We start from the raw sequence: 19,384 nt of genomic DNA on the forward strand, positions 1-19,384 counted from the left end.
TGTGTGTGTGTGTGTTTACCTGTGTGTTGTGTTTACCTGTGTGTGTGTGTGTGTGTGTGTGTTGTGTTTACCTGTGCTGTGTTTACCTGTGTGTGTGTGTGTGTGTGTTTACCTGTGTGCGTGTGTTTACCTGTGTGCTGTGTTTACCTGTGTGTTGTGTTTAGCTGTGTGCTGTGTTTACCTGTGTGTTGTGTTTACCTGTGTGCTGTGTTTACCTGTGTGCTGTGTTTACCTGTGTGTTGTGTTTACCTGTGTGCTGTGTTTACCTGTGTGTTGTGTTTACCTGTGTGCTGTGTTTACCTGTGTGCTGTGTTTACCTGTGTGCTGTGTTTACCTGTGTGTGTTGTGTTTACCTGTGTGCTGTGTTTACCTGTATGTGTTGTGGTTACGTGTGTTTACCTGTGTGCTGTGTTTACCTGTGTGCTGTGTTTACCTGTGTGTTGTGTTTACCTGTGTGTGTTGTGGTTACGTGTCTTTACCTGTGTGCTGTATGTACCTGTGTGCTGTGTTTACCTGTGTGTGTGTTGTGGTTACGTGTGTTTACCTGTGTGTTGTGTTTACCTGTGTGTATTGTGGTTACCTGTGTGTTGTGTTTACCTGTGTGTTGTGTTTACCTGTGTATTGTGGTTACCTGTGTGTGTTGTGGTTACTTGTGTGTTGTGTTTACCTGTGTATTGTGGTTACCTGTGTGTGTTGTGGTTACTTGTGTGTTGTGTTTACCTGTGTATTGTGGTTACCTGTGTGTGTTGTGGTTACTTGTGTGTTGTGTTTACCTGTGTGTGTGTGTGTGTGTTTACACTTGTGTGCTGTGTGTGTGTTAGACTGGAGGACGGCAGTCAGTACCTGTTTTCAGCGTCCAGCAGAGAAATGCAGCTGCTTTGGGTGAAGAAGCTTCAAAACTGTTCTGAATCTACCAGCAGCGACTCCGACGACTCAGGGTACACACACACACACACACACACACACACACACACACACACACACACACACACACACTCGGCAGGGGTTTATATATTCTTTTAAGATTCTAAAGAGGTCCTAGCGAAAATGGCAGCGTAAAAGTTTCACACAAACACCAAATAAAAACACAGATATTAGACTTAAAAAAACAAAAAATTACAAAGAGCTTAAAACAACAACAAAAGATAATATCACAAAAGAGACAAAACAAACAAACAAATTGTCATTCAGAGCACAAATTATTCTAAATCCTGTTTTTAAAGAAAGAAAACATCCAATTGAAGGTTGAGCTTGATGTCGGGGCCACTTTACTTTACTTTGACACTTTACTTTAAACACTTTACTTTGACACTTTACTTTGACACTTTACTTTAAACACTTTACTTTAAACACTTTACTTTAAACACTTTACTTTGACACTTTACTTTAAACACTTTACTTTAAACACTTTACTTTAAACACTTTACTTTGACACTTTACTTTGACACTTTACTTTTGACACTTTACTTTGACACTTTACTTTGACACTTTACTTTGACACTTTACTTTGACACTTTACTTTAAACACTTTACTTTAGACACTTTACTTTGACACTTTACTTTTGACACTTTACTTTTGACACTTTACTTTAAACACTTTACTTTAAACACTTTACTTTTTCAATTCAATTCAATTCAGTTTATTTTGTATAGCCCAATATCACAAATTACAAATTTGCCTCAGAGGGCTTTACAATCTGTACACATACGACATCCCTGTCCCAGGACCTCACATCGAATCAGGAAAAACTCCCCAAAAATAACCTTTCACAGGGAAAAAAGGGAAGAAACCTTCAGGAGAGCAACAGAGGAGGATCCCTCTGCCCGGATGGACAGAAGCAATAGATGTCATGTGTACAGAATGAACAGCATTTACAAAGTTACATAAACACATTACATGAATATGACAATGTATGAATGGAACTCCAATCCATGAAACAGAAGGAGGTAGAGAGGAGGGGGCGGGGCATCAGCAGGGCCAAGGTGGGAGGCCGGCTCACCAGGCATCAGACATCTCCAGGTCCAATGGACCCTATGAGACGTGAAGTCACAACGACTCCGGGGAGGAAGCAGAGTTAATAAGGTGCAATGGAGAGATGTAAATGTATCCATAAGGAGAGAGAGAAGAGGAGAGAGGTGCTCAGTGTATCCTAAAACATCCCCCAGCAGCCTATAAGCCTATAGCAGCATATCAAGGGGCTCGACCAGGGCAAACCTGATTCAGCCCTAACTATAAGCACTATCAAACAGGAAAGTCTTAAGTCTATTCTTGAATGAGGTGACTGTGTCTGCCTCCCGGACTGAAAGTGGAAGCTGGTTCCATAAAAGAGGAGCTTGATAACTGAAGGCTCTTGCTCCCATCCTACTTTTTAGGACTCTAGGAACCACAAGTAGCCCCGCATTTAGTGAGCGCAGCTCTCTAGTGGGGCAATATGGTACTACAAGCTCCTTAAGATATGATGGTGCATCACCAATCAAGGCTTTGTAGGTGAGGAGAAGAATTTTAAATGTGATTCTTGATTTTACAGGGAGCCAGTGCAGCGCAGCTAATACAGGAGTAATGTGATCTCTTTTCTTAGTTTTTGTAAGTACACGAGCTGCAGCATTCTGGATCAACTGGAGGGATTTAAGAGACTTATTAGGGCAGCCTGATAATAAGGAGTTGCAGTAATCTAGTCTGGAAGTAACAAACGCGTGAACCAGCTTTTCTGCATCTTTTTGAGACAAGATGTGCCTGATTTTTGAAATGTTACGTAGATGAAAAAATGCAATCCTTGAGATTTGCTTAACGTGGGAGTTAAAGGACAAGTCTCGGTCAAAGATAACGCCTAGATTCTTTACAGTGGTGTTGGATGCGAGGGAAATGCCATCTACAGAAACCACATCACCAGATAATTGATCTCTGAGGTGTTCAGGGCTGAGTAAAATAACTTCAGTTTTGTCTGAGTTTAACATCAGGAAGTTGCAGGTCATCCATGTTTTTATGTCTTTAAGACATTCTTGAATTTTAGCGAGCTGGTTGGTCTCCTCTGGTTTGATCGATAGATATAATTGAGTATCGTCTGCATAGCAATGAAAGTTTATGCAGTGTTTCCTGATAATATTGCCCAAAGGAAGCATATATAAGGTAAATAAAATTGGTCCAAGCACAGAACCTTGTGGAACTCCTTGATTAACGTTGGTGGTCATTGAGGCTTCATCGTTTACAAATACAAATTGAGATCGATCTGATAAATAGGATTTAAACCAACTTAGTGCGGTACCTGAAATGCCAATCGACTGATCCAGTCTCTGTAATAGGATGTCATGATCAATGGTGTCGAACGCAGCACTAAGGTCTAATAATACCAGTACGGAGATGAGTCCTTTATCTGATGCAATTAGGAGGTCATTTGTAATTTTCACCAGTGCTGTCTCTGTGCTGTGGTGTTTTCTAAATCCTGACTAAAAAATTCCTCAAATAAACTATTCTGATGTAGGAAGTCGCACAACTGATTTGCGACTACTTTCTCAAGGATCTTAGAGAGGAAGGGAAGGTTAGAGATTGGTCTGTAGTTAGCCAACACCTCTGGATTAAGAGTGGGCTTTTTCAGGAGAGGTTTAATTACAGCTACTTTGAAGGAATGTGTTACATGGCCTGTTAGCAAAGACACATTAACAATATCCAGCAGAGAGGTGCCAATTAAAGGCAACACGTCTTTAAGCAGCCTCGTTGGGATGGGGTCTAAGAGACAGGTAGACGGTTTAGAAGTAGAAACCATTGAGGACAATTGGTCTAGGTTAATGGGAGAAAAGCTATCCAAATATACACCAGGGCATACAGCCGTTTCCAAGGCCACTCCTCTTGATGACAGATCGGTAGTAGTTAAGGGCAAGAGAGCATCAATCTTGCCTCTAATAGTTAAAATCTTTTCATTGAAGAAGTTCATGAAGTCATTACTACTGAGGTCTATAGGAATACACGGCTCCACAGAGCTGTGACTCTCTGTCAGCCTGGCTACAGTACTAAAGAGAACCCTGGGGTTGTTCTTATTTTTCTCTATTATTGATGAGTAATAGGCTGCTCTGGCATTACGGAGAGCCTTTTTATATGTTTTAAGACTATCTCGCCAAACTAAGCGTGATTCTTCCAGATTGGTGGAACGCCATATGCTTTCAAGCTTTCGTGAAGTTTGCTTTAGGTTGCGGGTCTGAGGGTTCTACCAGGGAGCAAACCTCCTTTGCCTCACTGTCTTTTTCTTCAGTGGGGCTATCAAGTCTAGTGTCATTCTCAGTGAGCCTGTAGCACTATCGACAATATGATCAATCTGGGACGGACTAAAGTTAGCACAGGAGTCCTCCGTCACATTGAGACGTGGTATTGAATCAAATGCAGAAGGAATCGCTTCTATAAATTTAGCTACAGCACTGTCAGTTAGACATCTGGTGTAGAAACTTTTGACTAACGGTGTATACTCGGGGAGTATAAACTCAAAAGTTATGAGGTAATGGTCTGACAGAAGAGGGTTCTGTGGGAAGACCTCCAAATGCTCAATGTCAATGCCATATGTAAGAACAAGGTCGAGGGTGTGGCCAAAGCAGTGAGTGGGTTTCTGTACTCTCTGACAGAAGCCAATCGAGTCCAACAATGAGATAAATGCAGTACTAAGGCAATCATTGTCAATATCCACATGAATATTAAAATCTCCTACAATAATAACCTTATCAGTTTTAAGGACTAAACTTGATAAACACTCAGAAAATTCAGATATAAATTCTGAATATGGACCTGGTGGCCGGTACAGTATAACAAATAGAATTGGCTGTAATGTTTTACAGGTTGGATGTGAAAGACTAAGAACAAGGCTTTCAAATGAGTTGTAGTTTAGTTTAGGTTTAGGATTCATTAATAGGCTTGAGTCAAAGATGGCTGCTACTCCACCTCCTCGGCCGGTGCCTCGAGGAATGTGAGTATTAATATGACTTGGAGGAGTTGATTCATTTAGGTTGACATATTCGTCATGCCTCAGCCAGGTTTCAGTAAGACACAATAAATCAATGTGATTGTCTGATATTAAATCATTTACTAATACAGCTTTAGATGACAGAGATCTAATATTTAGGAGTCCACATTTAATTATCTTCTTTTGTTGCACTGTGGCAGTAGTGATGTTAACCTGTATGAGGTTATTTTGTATGACTCCTCTTCTGGTTACTTTTGATTTAATTAATTTAAGTGGCCGTGGGACAGACACAGTCTCTATAGAGTTAAGCTTAAGGGTGGGTAACTGCTCGAATGGAAGAGCAGAGAAGGGTGGAAGACTACAACTCTGCTTCTGCTTCCTGATCTGAACTCTGGGTCATGGATTAAGTCTGTTAATCAACTTCGCCATGTTCGCAGAAATGAGACGCGCTCCATCCCAAGTGGGATGAATGCCGTCTCGACTCATCAGATCAGGCTTTCCCCAGAAAGTCTGCCAGTTATCTATGTAGCCCACATTGTTTGCTGGGCACCACCTGGACAACCAGCGGTTGAACGACGACATGCGGCTATACATGTCATCATTAATCAGATTGGGGAGAGGGCCAGAGAAAACTACGGTGTCCGACATTGTCTTGGCATAAGTACACACCGATTCCACATTAATTTTAGTGACCTCCGACCGCCGCAGTCGGGAGTCATTACCGCCGGCGTGTATTATAATCTTACTGTAACTACGCTCATCTTTAGCCAGCAGTTTTAAACAAGATTCAATGTCGCCCGCTCTGGCCCCCGGGATGCATATGACTTTGGTCCCTGGCTTCCCTATCTTCACGTTTCTGACTATGGAGCTACCTATAACCAGAGTGGGTTTCTCAGCGGGTGCGTCGCTGAGTGGGGAAAACTGGTTCGAAACGTGAAGAGGTTGGTGGTGCTCAGAGGGCTTCTGTTTAGACTTAAAACCCCTTCGAACAGTCACCCAGCCATCCGGCTGCTCGGGGGCTGTCGGGGGACAGCTAACAGAGGCTAAAGCTAAAGGCCCCGCGCCGGCTATGGGGGGTGGCGAGCTAACTAGCGTAACTGTCTGAGCTTCGATGGTGCGGAGCCGTGCATCTAACCCACTTAGAACTGCCTCCAACCAGCAAATGAACTACACTTGTTGCATGTACCGTTATCATTAAGAGAGGCAGAGGAATAGCTATACATGAGACACTCTGAGCAAGAGGGAGCGGGAGGGGGAGAAGAAAACATCGCGAGCTGCTAAGCTGGCAACCGGAAGTGATGCAATACGCTTACCGGAAGAGAGAGAGCGATGCGTTCAGGAGGTTCCTGAACGCATCGCTCGCAAGTGTCCTTTTGACACTTTACTTTTGACACTTTACTTTAGACACTTTACTTTGACACTTTACTTTAGACACTTTACTTTGACACTTTACTTTTGACACTTTACTTTAGACACTTTACTTTGACACTTTACTTTTGACACTTTACTTTAAACACTTTACTTTGACACTTTACTTTTGACACTTTACTTTAAACACTTTACTTTGACACTTTACTTTTGACACTTTACTTTGACACTTTACTTTAGACACTTTACTTTGACACTTTACTTTTGACACTTTACTTTAAACACTTTACTTTGACACTTTACTTTTGACACTTTACTTTGACACTTTACTTTGACACGGTCACTTCCTGTTCACTGGTTGCAAAACGAAAACAAGATGGCGAACTCGAAGGCGTCGAAACGTCCACAAACCAACTTCCGCTTCTTATGAAGAAGTCTGTGCATGAAATCTTTCGCGGTGTTTAGAACAACAACAATGTTGTTGACACGTTTCTGCTCGAAAGAAATATAGAATTTTTTGAATATTTAAGAGCGTATAAAAGTCTTTAAAACAGATGTCGTGACTAAATCATGAGCTGTGCAGGAACTACTTTAAATACGTCATGAAAACCTCAGAATAAGGTACGACTTATGAGTATTCAGGTTTGATTCATCAATATTGTGTCCTGGCTGTCATTTTATTCCTGAAGGATTTAACAGATTTTTTTTTTTTTTAAACTAACACGGACACAATAGCGTTTCGTGACTCGTTTTTATATTTTTTTGGGGGGTTTGGACTCAAACCGGACGTCAGCCGCTAAAAGTGTTTGATGGAGTCTCAGACTGAAGTGGTTTTCCTTCACACTGCGTCAGGTAATTTGACTTTCACACCTCACCTGCTCACACTGTGCACCGCTCAGGTGGGCGAGAGGCCAGAGAATCGAACCTCCCTGCCGGAGATACTTTGACAAGCTGAATTACATTCAGCGGGGAGGAAACACGCAGGACGCAGCCGCGGGGCCATTCAGCTGTCGCCTGGTTTGGTCTGCAGAGGAAACGCAGCTGAAGGACATTCATGAAATGATTTCTGCAGGAGAGTTTTGTTTGTTTGACAGCTGTGGAAGCATAAAAAAGGTTTTAGCATTCTTTAATATTCTGGTTTTTTTGCCGTTATTCTGAAAAAGACAAAGCTCAACCGGTACTGAAAAGTGAAGTCTATGCTTCATGTGTTAAAGCTGCATTCTCTCTCCTGACCACCAGGGGGCGACTCCTCTGGTTGTATAGAAGTCTGTGGTTCTTGTGTTAAAGCTGCATTCTCTCTACTGACCACCAGGGGGCGACTCCTCTGGTTGTATAGAAGTCTATGCTTCATGTGTTGAAGCTGCATTCTCTCTCCTGACCACCAGGGGGCGACTCCTCTGGTTGTATAGAAGTCTATGCTTCATGTGTTAAAGCTGCATTCTCTCTCCTGACCACCAGGGGGCGACTTCTCTGGTTGTATAGAAGTCTATGCTTCATGTGTTAAAGCTGCATTCTCTCTCCTGACCACCAGGGGGCGACTCCTCTGGTTGTATAGAAGTCTATATAAATGACTCTACTTCTCTTGATTTATTCCCTCAGTAAACATTGTAAACATTAGTTTTTGGTCTCAATCTCTAGTTTCAAGTCTTCTTCAATACAGCGTGATGTTCATTTAGTAAATTATGGTCATTTAGAGTAAAAAAAAACATAAAGCAGGGGATGCTTTAGGGGCGGGGCTACAAGATGATTGACAGGTCGACACCATAGACGTATATAAGTATTGATTGTGGTTTCTCGTTTACTTCCCGACGTCAGTCGGGCGATGTTAGCGCTGGGGCTAAAATCGCTAGCTTGTTTCTTTAGGAGAGCGTCGTCGGTCAACGTGAGTTTGGAGAAGTTGGCCGAGGCTCCGGATGACTCCGCCTCCACCAGCAGAGCCGAGAGCGTGGAGAGGCAGTCGTCCGCCGAGGGGCAGCCTCCCCCCAAACCCCCCCACACGTACTACAACAAGCACCGCTACCCCGAGGACGGGGGGGTCCCGACCGCAGGTGAGACGACGCAGCACGTTAGCACGTTGTTCAACGACCAGTTCGTCGGGTGAGCGTCGACGACTCTCTGTGATCTCCTGCTCGCTGCAGGTACTGAGGCCCCGCCCCCTTCCGGGCCTGCTCCTCCACCGCCCGACGCCCAGGACCCCCCCACCGTGACCCCCCAGCTACCAGAAGACGGCGGCGGCAAGTCGAGGAGGAGCGTCTTCAGGAAGTTTTTCATTAAGAAGTAAAGCTTTACTGACCGTCACTTTCCTTTTTATTATGGGAAGCCAAATGGTGCATTCAAATGATTTGAATTGCACCTTTTTAAAAACAACAATGAATATAAAACAGACGACAAAAGTAAAAAATAATGCTAACGATAAAGTGCTTTTATTTAAGTGCCTCACAGAACATGCAGAACCCATTGACGAGCTAGAACGCAGATCATTAGCTTGAAATTATTTTATTAGAATAATCAAAATAAAATACCAAAATGAATCATAAAAAACATGTAAATCAAAAACCAGAAAGTAATAAAATAAATAAAACTTGGAGACTATAATCAATAATCAATAAGATGATCAAATCAATCCTGGTCGAGGAGTAAACCGATCTGAAATCAATAAGTTTGATCTCCCATCTTCTTAATTTGTGAAGAGTTTTATTAAAAGCTTCAACAGCTGTAACTTTTTTTTGTGGGGTTTCACGAAAACAAACCTCTTGTCTATTTATTGACGAGTAAACGAATCCAAAAACCCCGTCAGGCTCCATTCAGTTCCGATCAATAAGTCGATCGGTTCCTATGAAGAGTCACGTCGGGGGTTCAAGTTTTCTTTTTTTTTTCGGGGTAAATTAAATCCAATTGAAGCGATTGATTGAGAGTCTTTGAGACGAGCCGACTCTGTGAACACGTGACGTCATCGATTAGGACGCTCTTTGTTATTGTGTATTAACTACTGATCCTTGTATTGATTACCGTGAGACTAAAAACTGGATTTTTACTGCACTGAATGTTTTTGATTAAATATTTTTCCCCGTTTCCTCGTCGACTTCCTGCTTCATTTGACTTCCTCTCAGAGAGCTGTGCTTGTCATGTGATCAATAACCCATCGGTTCATCGATCTATTGATCGGTGCTGGTAATAGCCACATCTATTGTTCATGTTTTTGATACTTTTATTGTGTTTTTCTTGTCTGTTGTATTTAGTATTTAACTGTGTAGTAGAGGTACTTGTACTCTAACATAGTATTTAACCATGTAGTAGTGGTACTGGTACCCTAACATAATATTTAGCCGTGTAGTAGAGGTACTTGTACTCTAACATAGTATTTAACCGTGTAGTAGTGGTACTTGTACCCTAACATAGTATTTAGCCGTGTAGTAGAGGTACTTGTACTCTAACATAGTATTTAACTCTGTAGAGGTAGTACCGGTACTCTAACATAGTATTTAACTGTGTGGAGGTAGTACTTGTACTCTAACATAGTATTTAACTCTGTAGAGGTAGTACCGGTACTCTAACATAGTATTTAACTGTGTGGAGGTAGTACCGGTACTCTAACATAGTATTTTGCCATGTATTAGTACTAGTAGTAGTCCTAGTAGTACGGTACATCCTGCTGACGTGCAGTTCTTCCCTTCGCCGCACGGCGTCGCTGTCGCCGCACTAACGCGTCTCTCCGGGCGGAGCCTGCGGGCTCCAGCCGCTGATCGTCCGGCTCCGGGGTTCATGTCCATCGATTGAACCATTAACCCCGCGGCGCACCTCGGATAATGACTCCCTTCTTGTTGTCTGCTGCAGGAAGCCGCTTCCTCTTCCTCTTCCTCTTCCTCTTCTCTCACTTTTTATTTCATAATCAGAGGACGTTCCTCGCGCGTCGGTGTTTTGTTGATTTCACAACTTCAACATCAAAGTTTGGTGCAAAATACGTAATTTTGACACGTGAAACACACCATTTAAAAAAAATAAAATAATCACAATACCCTAATAAAGAAATTATGACATTACTGTAATATAATATATATTATTACAATAATATGCATTTTATTTTCATATCAAAGCGTAATCTTTTATATATATAAATATATTTTTTAATAAGTTTAAATCTTCTTTGTATTCGATAAATGACGAAAAAAAACAATTTAGGGAAATAAGAAGAAAACAGTAAAATAATACTGGTATAAATAATAATGATATAAACCATAAAGTCTTCCGACTGTTAGCGTCATTGAATGCACATTTAAGGGCAAATTAAAAGGTGAAACTTAAGGGTTTTAAAGCTTTAATTCCGCATCATCTCTAACTTGCACCCAGTGACCGTCAGCTTCACTGTTTCCGGTGACTGTCGGTGTGTTGGACACCTTTTTGTCCCTCCGGGCCTCCGTCTGATTCCTCCTTCAGCATTCAGCTCACGGAGACAGAACCGAAAGCAGCAGGAGACACAAACCCGTCTGGTTATTAGAGAAAGAAAACCAGTTCAACCAGTTCAACCAGTTCCATGTGTTCAATGCTTCACTGGGCCGATTCGATTTAAAGGAAATTGACATTTTATTTTTATTTTATTTGAGAATTTGTATTATTCTTGAATCTCCAGCTGCTTTCTGCTGCAGACATTTCGTCATTTATTTATTTGGTTGCATGAAATAAAATAAAATAAACCGATGTTACTTAGATAAACATGTTATTTTGTTCCGGTTCTTAAAAGAAAAACAATATATTTTCTCTCCAATTGAACCTTTAAAAAAAAATGAGAAGTTCATTTTTATTGATGCAGCCAAAGGAAGATTAAAAATATATATATATATATTTAAATGTGAATGTTTATTAAAAAGCAGTTTGTTTTCGACGCGTGGAGGATGACGTCACAGAGGGAGGACACATATACCGGTGACTATAAAGTGATTATTATTGATCTCTTTAAAACATTTTTCTTATTTTAATGGTGGTTTACAATTTTTTTTAAATTTGTTTTACTCTTGATCATTTTAGGTTAAATAAACTTTAATGTAATATTTAAATCCGTTTGTTTTCATGATGAAGAAACAATTCGTCCGCTTCGACAGAAATAATCTGATTTATTATCAGGAAATAACAGATAAGTGAAATATGAGGTTAATATGAAAGATTTTATTTAAAGGAGAAAAGTCGAACGGGTTCATCTGTTTTTATTCACAAACGTGTATTTAAATATTTACTGATATTAGTACATTTACTGGATATACTTTTAAATACATCTCTGACATAAAAACGTCTCTAAAGTTGAATGTTTATCGAATAATTGAAGTTTGTATAATTATTCATTCCGATTTTAATGTTTTTGTTCCTCCAGATATCAAATACAAACGAAAACACAGATCACTTTAGGAACGATCGAAGATCAAAAGTTTAAATAAATCGATCAGATATTTATATCGGTGATGATGTAGTTCCTGTTTCCGCCGCTGGGAGGCGCCCTCTGTCCTCTGCTGTCGAGCCCTCTGATTTATTTGCTCACAACTTCCCTTCCGCCCTTAAAGCTGATGATAAACATTATGATGATGATAATGACAGTATTAATAATAATAAACAATAGTAATAACAGTATTAACAATAATACACAATAGTAATAACGATAATAGTAATATTAAACAATAACTACAATAATAGTGATAATAATAATACCAACAACAATAATAGTGATAATAATAATACCAACAACAATAATGTAATAATAATAATAAAAATAGTAATAATACCAACGACAATAAAACTAAAACTGAGGCTGTTGGTTGAGGAATCAGTCGTCAGATTATCAGCCTTCATGATCCAGTTCTCCCTGAAGCTCCTCAGACAGGACGGGGGTCAAAGGTCACAGCTGAAAGCAGGAGGAAGGTTCCGGTTCCTGAAATCAACTCAACGAGGTTCTGTTCGGGTTCAAGACACCAAACGTGAAAATAGGACGAAGTCCCGAAGCCCATTTAGAAACCTGCACTTCGTCTTTAAAGAGTCCTTTAATCCCTGTTGCCCCATTAGAGCCCCCAAACACCTCAAGATATCCCTCAAGAACCAGTAAAGCCCCTTAAGAACCCCATAAAACCTTTGAAGGCTACTGGAACCCCCATAGAATCCCCTTAACGACCCACCAAAGCCCCTTAAGAACCCCTGAAAACCTTTCAAGGCTGCTGGAACCCCCAAAGAATCCCCTTAACGACCCACCAAAGCCCCTTAATAACCCCTGAAAACCTTTCAAGGCTGCTGGAACCCCCAAATAATCCCCTTAACAACCCACCAAAGCCCCTTAAGAACCTCTGGAACCTCCTTGAAATAACACACCCCGGAAGTCATTATGAACCCTTAATACCCCCGGAAGACATTAAAATGCTTCTTGAGAACCAACAATACCCCTTAACATTCCTGGAACACCTTAGAACCCCCTTATGAACTCCACTCTGCAACCCCCTTACGCACCTAAGGAACTCCTTAAGGGCTGCCGGAAACTGTTAAAGAACCACAAAATCTCTTATCAATGTATTTTTAAACTCATACTTCAGAACCAAAAGAAACTGCTGCTGGAACCGTTTTAAGATCCCTTAAAGGAACCCTGAAACACCCTCAATCCTTGAATCCCCTTAAGAACTCATTTCACAACTCAAAGGCCCCATAAAACTGATTTTAGGAACGTATAGGAACCTTTTACAAACCTTGTAAAGACCCAGTGGAACATCCCCAAGAACCTAAAAAAAACTAAGAAGCACTTCTGGAACCATTAAAGACACCAAAGGAATCCCCTTAATTACCCATAGCACCCTTAAAGTCCCCTCAAAACACCCGGAACAGACAATCAAGATCCAGTGGCACCTCTTTAACAACGTAAGGAACCCGTTAAGGTCCGCTGGGAACCCCTTAATAACATCAGATGTGACTTGGGAACAACACCTTAACAAACCACTTAGGACCCCCTTAAGAATCCTCACATATCCCTTGCAGAACGCCTAGAACCCCTTAGTGCTTCGACACTCCTCTGATCGGCTTCAAAGATTGAACGAAACGCGGTTCTAAGTTTCAAGAACATGAAAATAGAACCAACATTCACTTCTGGTGTCTGGAGATGTTAATTATGACGGAGGTCCAAAAAAAAATCCTCTTTTCCACCCAAATATATATATATATGTTTATAATTATAATTATAACACAAAATAAATCCATCACACAAAGTATAAATCGACTTAACTTTGTGGAGCTTCGGGTAAATGTTTTCTGCATTATTTTATTAAATTATATGTTTAAATCTGGTTTCCGGTTTGATGTCACAGCAACAACAACAACAACAACAACAACAACAACAACAACAAAGAGGCACATTTTGTGCATCTGTGTGTTTTAGGAGTCTGGTTTTGGGGTCTGAGGGGACCAATCAAAAGAGAGACGACCCTCTCTCACACGCGCTGCGCCGCGCGTGCACGATTCAGAAGGAAATGAACTTTAACTCGCGAGTTGTTGACCAATAAGAACACGCGTCGCCTCTTTCTGGTTTAATATGGAGGTTAAAAAATGATCTCAGTCTGTTTTTATTTGTCCCATAAATAAAAGGAAATCCTGCTTCTTCCTTTTTTTAATTCCACATGTGCTTCTTTCCATCACGTGGTTTCTTTCCTGACCATCAGAAGCTTCACTTCTCTCCTGCTTCTGGTTTTAATGGTTCAAACCGGAAACGACGAAGCTGCAGGTGAAACACGTTGAAACACACCTGTTTGTTTCAGGAGGCTGGACGGGTGATGCGTTTTCTTCCTCTTCCTCCTCTTCTTCTTCCTCAGTCCTGTTTGGATGCTGCAGAGCCCACACGCGCGCACACACGCACGCGCACACTATGTACACAAGCAGATCCGGTTGACGGTCCAGACTCCGCTCCGATCTTCAGCTCCTGTGAGGAAACTAATAACAAACAAACAATCAGTATGTTTAGATCAGTGAACAACAGAGAAGCTGACAAACAAACAAACAAACAAACAAACAAAAAAAACTACCCCATCAAAATAAAAGCTTGGTTTAAAAAAAAAAAAAAAAAGGACAAACATTATTCCTCAAAATGGATTCAGGACGCAATGAAATTCACCGCGCGGACGGAATATTTGGTTTTATTATTGTTTATTAATTAATTAATTATTTTCCTTGGGTTCATTCCTTAAACTTTGAGATGACATACAACCTCCTTTTTGTTCCCCGAAGAGCCCCAACAGTCCGCCACGAGTCGTGCTTTGAGTTCTCCAACTGAATTATGATTGTTTATGTCTTTATTTCAGTGCTCGGACTACTAATGCTCGATGATAACTTCATTTAATTATTATTTACACCGTTCAAACGAGCAGTAAACTCACACCTCCCCTTAAAACACCACGATGACAACAATACATGGGAATACATCTTTTACAGACTAAAATGGAGAATGAATAAATAAAACCGGAAAGAAGAATCATAAAGGAACAACAACTTGAACACGTTCAGAGAAAAACACACAAGATGATATTTTAAAAATGCATTCCTCTTAAAAACAACAACTCCAAACTGAAATAAAACCACTTGGTTTCTTAAATTGTTGTATTTAGTCGTTGGCTCCGCCCCCCGCCGGTCTCATTATTATACTTATTTAATATTAATTGTATTATTTATCAGCAGGCTTCCCTTCAGACCTGCAGTTCAGGCTGTTGAGAGACAACAAACCCTCCAGTGAAGCGTCGGCGTCTCGGTGCGTAAAAACACGGCTCCGGGTCCCCGACCTCCGGCGCCTCCTCCGGGGGGGAAACATCCCGACAGGAGGTCCTTTGGATCCAGAGATAAACATATATACATACGCGTACATATACAAATATATATTATTTAGTTCGTTAAAGAGATTTTCTGTGATTTTAAAAAGACTGTCTCACGTTAAAGCATTTAAGGTGGACTGGCCGAGTTATTTTTTTTTTACTTTCTGATAATAATCATGTTTATATGTTTATTTATACATGTTTATTAAAAGTTAGAGTCACTGCAGCAATTATATCAGTAATAAGCACTAGTGCATAGTAACAACAGTACCATTGATGTACTTATACTACACATTGTGTCACCAGGAACTGTACTGCACCTGCAGCAGTGTTCAGTATACTGGTGTATTAGTAGTATTCGGTGGTAGTATTCAGTAGTAGTATTCAGTAGTAGTATTCAGTAGTAGTATTCAGTAGTATAGAAGCTGAATACAAAACGTCGTGTTTATTTTAACATCCTCATAATAAAAAAATATCTGAGAGACATTTTGAGCATCAGGGTTTTTATGTATTTACAGTCACGTGTTTACATTCCTCTTGGTCACGTGTTAAAATACCATTTATATGTACTAATACTGTTAGTAGCAATTATTACTAATTGTAGTATTCTGATATGTCATTGAAAACATGATTCATAACTAGTATAAAGATGCTCTAGTGTGTATATAGTACTAGTACTATAGTGGTGTACTATTGGATAGTACTGTCAGCAGCACTAATAGTACTATGATAGTATTATTAGAGTCGCAGAGCAAAGATCTTATAAAGACTGAGATCTTTATTTCAGACTCCAATAATCCAGTTTATGATGTATTTAATATTATTCACATTTTATTCATTTATTCGGTTACATATTAAATGTTTTTGTGTGTAAACTTCTAAAGATAATTTAGTTTCACGGCAGAAAAAACCCAGAAAACAAATAAAACAGGTGAAACAATGATTGTGTCACAAATCAGCTGGAATCAGCCTTTTAGAATAAACGTGTGAATATAAACGAGAATAAACCGGAATGTGTGACCTCGGTGTGTGTTAAAGTACACGAGGGAGTAGTGGTGGTGTACTTTGTACTGGTATCGTGGTAGTACTAGTAGTACCAGACACAGTATTTGGTAGTACCATCAGATTTAATGTAATGTGTCAAAAATGTTTCCCCCCAAAAAGTGAAATAAATCCAGCTGTAAATATAAAATCAATCTTCCTTCAGATGTTATAAATAATATTGTCATGTTTTCATAAACATCAGTAAATAAAACTAAAACATATTGGTGTTTAGTTTCCCTTTTTAAAGTCTCCTCGCGCGGCCTCCTCTCCTCCTCTCCTCCTCTCCTCCTCTCCTCCTCTCCTCCTCTCCTCTCCTCTCCTCCTCTCCTCTCCTCCTCCAGTCACTCAGAGTGAGGTTCTCCTCCGGGCACGAAGCCGCCGGGAGGAACCCGCAGAACCTCCCCGGCACGAGACGCCGTGTTTTTCCGCCTCTCCGGTGCGCGTTTTTTACGCGCATCTTTACGCACCGAGAGGAGCGTCTCCGGAAGAAGAGCCGCAGCCCGCAGCCGCTCAGTCTGACACGCGAATCACCTCCGCGTGTCCCGCCCGTGTCCGCGTGCCCTCCGGACCCCCCCCCCCCCCCCCCCCCCCCTTTCTCTCTCTCCTCTGTTTATTTTCCCTGTGAGTTCTGCATGTAAACAGTTTGGAACACGAAGAAGAGGAAAATATATGAATCGGAGGAGTCTAAATATGAGGAGATTTGGGTGTACGCATGCACGGTGTGTGTTTTCCAGCGACGGGTTTAGTGTAGGTGGGGGGAGGAAGGGAGTAGGCGGGGGGGGGGGGGGAGTTTGTTTTCCACGCTGCAAAAAGTCTCAGTGAAGTCTCGGCTTCACTCAAGTTTTTATTTTTTTTTTCCTCCAGAAAAAACACATTATGACGAAAAAAATTATACATTTTTAAATAACGTGGAATTGATCGAATAAACCAAGTGTGTGCGTTTTTTAAAAATGAGGCTGAAATGTGAGCCGCAGACTCAAAAGTTTCAACATAAACAAACGTTTCGCTTCAGGAGGAAAAAATACAAATTCATTCCGACGGATTTTCAGGTTTATTTTGATCACTTTATTTTTTTTATTTTTTTCAAGACTCAATAAGACAGACAACATCTTTTTTTTAAAAACACTCCTCGTGTTGGGCACTTTTTGCAGCGGGCCCCGGCATCGGTGTGTGTGTGTGTGTGTGTGTGTGTGTGTGTGTGTGTGTGTGTGTGTGTGTGTGTGTGTGTGTGTGTGTTTCCCCGAGCGCCCTGATTGGCTGAGCGCGCAGAGGAAGCCTTAATATTTAATACTAATGTCCCCCTGGTTGGCTGAGAACTGGAAAGGTCCAACCAATGTTTTTGACTTGCTTTAGTGGCTGCGGCTCCCTAATTAATTGCAGCTATCTGTCTCCTATCGATGTGTGTGTACATGTGTGTTGTGTGTGTGTGTGTGTTTCCTCTTTTCTCCCCAAACCGAACATGAAATAGTTTGTTGGGCTATACTTTCTTTCTTCCTATCGTTCCCCCCTTCCTTCCTCCCCGTCCTGGTTCGCGTGCACAGACCGGACAGATTGAAACCCAGCTGTGTGCGTCGCTCCTGCTCGTTGCCATTTTCCCCCCTCATTGCCCGGTGATGTTGGATATGGGAGAGCGCAAAGAGGTGAAAATGATTCCCAAATCGTCGTTCAGTATAAACAGTTTGGTGCCGGAGGCCGTGCAAAACGACAACAACAACCACCAGACCCAGCAGCAGCAGCAGCACCACCAGAACCACCACCACCACCACATCCACCGGCCCGGCGGCGGCGGCGGCGCGGACGAAGCCGAGCAGAAGGCGCCTCTCCCGGCCGCGCAGCCCGACGGGAAAGCGGATCCGAAGAGCGACTCGTCGAGCCAGGAGAGCTGCCCGGACGAGAAGGAGAAGCAGCAGCAGGAGGAGAAGAAGGAGGGCAAGGACGGCAAGGACGGGGACGGCGGCGCCGGGGGGAAGGACGGAGAGAAGAAGAGCGGCAAGTACGAAAAGCCCCCGTTCAGCTACAACGCGCTGATCATGATGGCGATCCGGCAGAGCCCCGAGAAGAGGCTCACCCTCAACGGCATCTACGAGTTCATCATGAAGAACTTCCCGTACTACCGGGAGAACAAGCAGGGCTGGCAGAACTCCATCCGGCACAACCTGAGCTTGAACAAGTGCTTCGTGAAGGTGCCGCGGCACTACGACGACCCGGGGAAGGGGAACTACTGGATGCTGGACCCCAGCAGCGACGACGTCTTCATCGGCGGCACCACCGGGAAGCTGCGGCGGCGGTCCACCACGTCCCGGGCCAAGCTGGCCTTCAAGCGGGGTGCCCGGCTGACCTCCGGGCTGACCTTCATGGACCGCGCCGGCTCCCTGTATTGGCCCATGTCCCCCTTCCTCTCCCTGCACCACCCGCGGGCCGGCGGCGCCCTGGGCTACAACGGGACCTCCCCGGGCTACCCGGGTCACCCCATGTCGTACAGCACCATGCTCACGCAGAACATGAGCAACAGCCACTCGTCGTTCCCGTCCTCCAACGGGCTCAGCATGGACCGGCTGGTCGGCGGGGATCTACCGTACGCGACGCACCACCTGACGGCGGCGGCCCTGGCGGCCTCGGCGGTGCCCTGCGGCCTCTCCGTGCCTTGCTCCGGGGCCACGTACTCCCTCAACCCGTGCTCGGTCAACCTGCTGTCCGGGCAGACCAGCTACTTTTTCCCCCACGTGCCGCACCCGTCCATGAGCGCTCACTCCGGCGCTTCCTTGCAGGCCGCCCGGGCTTCGGCCTCCAATTCCCCGCAGGCTCCGTCCGCCTCCTCGCTGCAATGTGACTCTCTGAGGCCGACTCTCTCCGGCTCTCTGCCGGCCTTCTCCTCAGGACTTTCCGGAGGTTTGTCTGACTATTTTACGCATCAAAACCAGGGTTCGACCTCCAACCCGCTTATACACTAACACCCCGAAACCCTACCCCCCCCCCCCCCCCCCCCCCCACCCGGCCCCCCCAGCCTCACCCATCCATCCTCCCCATTCCACCCCCGAAGGAGTGAAAAACCGTAAAATGACTGGAACTGTAAGTTGGAACATTTTACACTGAACATTTACATTGTAAAAAAAAACCAACAACAAAAAAATACAAAATTATTATAAACTACCTACTATAGAAAAAAAGAGGAGAGGCTTAAACTGCAAAACAAAAACAAAAAAAGAGCAGCAG

At 42.7% G+C, this 19,384-nt stretch overlaps 2 protein-coding genes across 2 annotated transcripts in view; both read left to right on the top strand.

The window, feature by feature from the left end:
- The window catches only part of sptbn5 (spectrin, beta, non-erythrocytic 5), a 59,135-nt gene extending 49,793 nt beyond the window's left edge, over nucleotides 1-9,342 (top strand). The window contains exons 78-80 of the mRNA XM_034563567.1: nucleotides 822-938; nucleotides 8,175-8,359; nucleotides 8,450-9,342. Of these exons, the coding sequence (XP_034419458.1) occupies nucleotides 822-938; nucleotides 8,175-8,359; nucleotides 8,450-8,592 (445 nt within the window). The 3' untranslated portion in view covers nucleotides 8,593-9,342. The remainder of the gene's footprint in view (nucleotides 1-821; nucleotides 939-8,174; nucleotides 8,360-8,449) is intronic.
- An 8,442-nt stretch (nucleotides 9,343-17,784) lies between these two features.
- Nucleotides 17,785-19,122, top strand: foxg1a (forkhead box G1a). Its single transcript, XM_034562859.1, has one exon. The coding sequence runs from the start codon at nucleotides 17,785-17,787 to the stop codon at nucleotides 19,120-19,122; it is 1,338 nt and encodes a 445-aa protein (XP_034418750.1).
- The last annotated feature ends 262 nt before the right edge of the window (nucleotides 19,123-19,384 follow it).

This window comes from Cyclopterus lumpus, chromosome 22 (genome assembly GCF_009769545.1).
Source record: "Cyclopterus lumpus isolate fCycLum1 chromosome 22, fCycLum1.pri, whole genome shotgun sequence".
NCBI lineage: Eukaryota > Metazoa > Chordata > Actinopteri > Perciformes > Cyclopteridae > Cyclopterus > Cyclopterus lumpus.

Excerpts from the sequence above, each read along its gene's own strand:
- foxg1a (XM_034562859.1), top strand. The coding sequence starts at position 17,785 with ATGTTGGATATGGGAGAGCGCAAAGAGGTGAAAATGATTCCCAAATCG.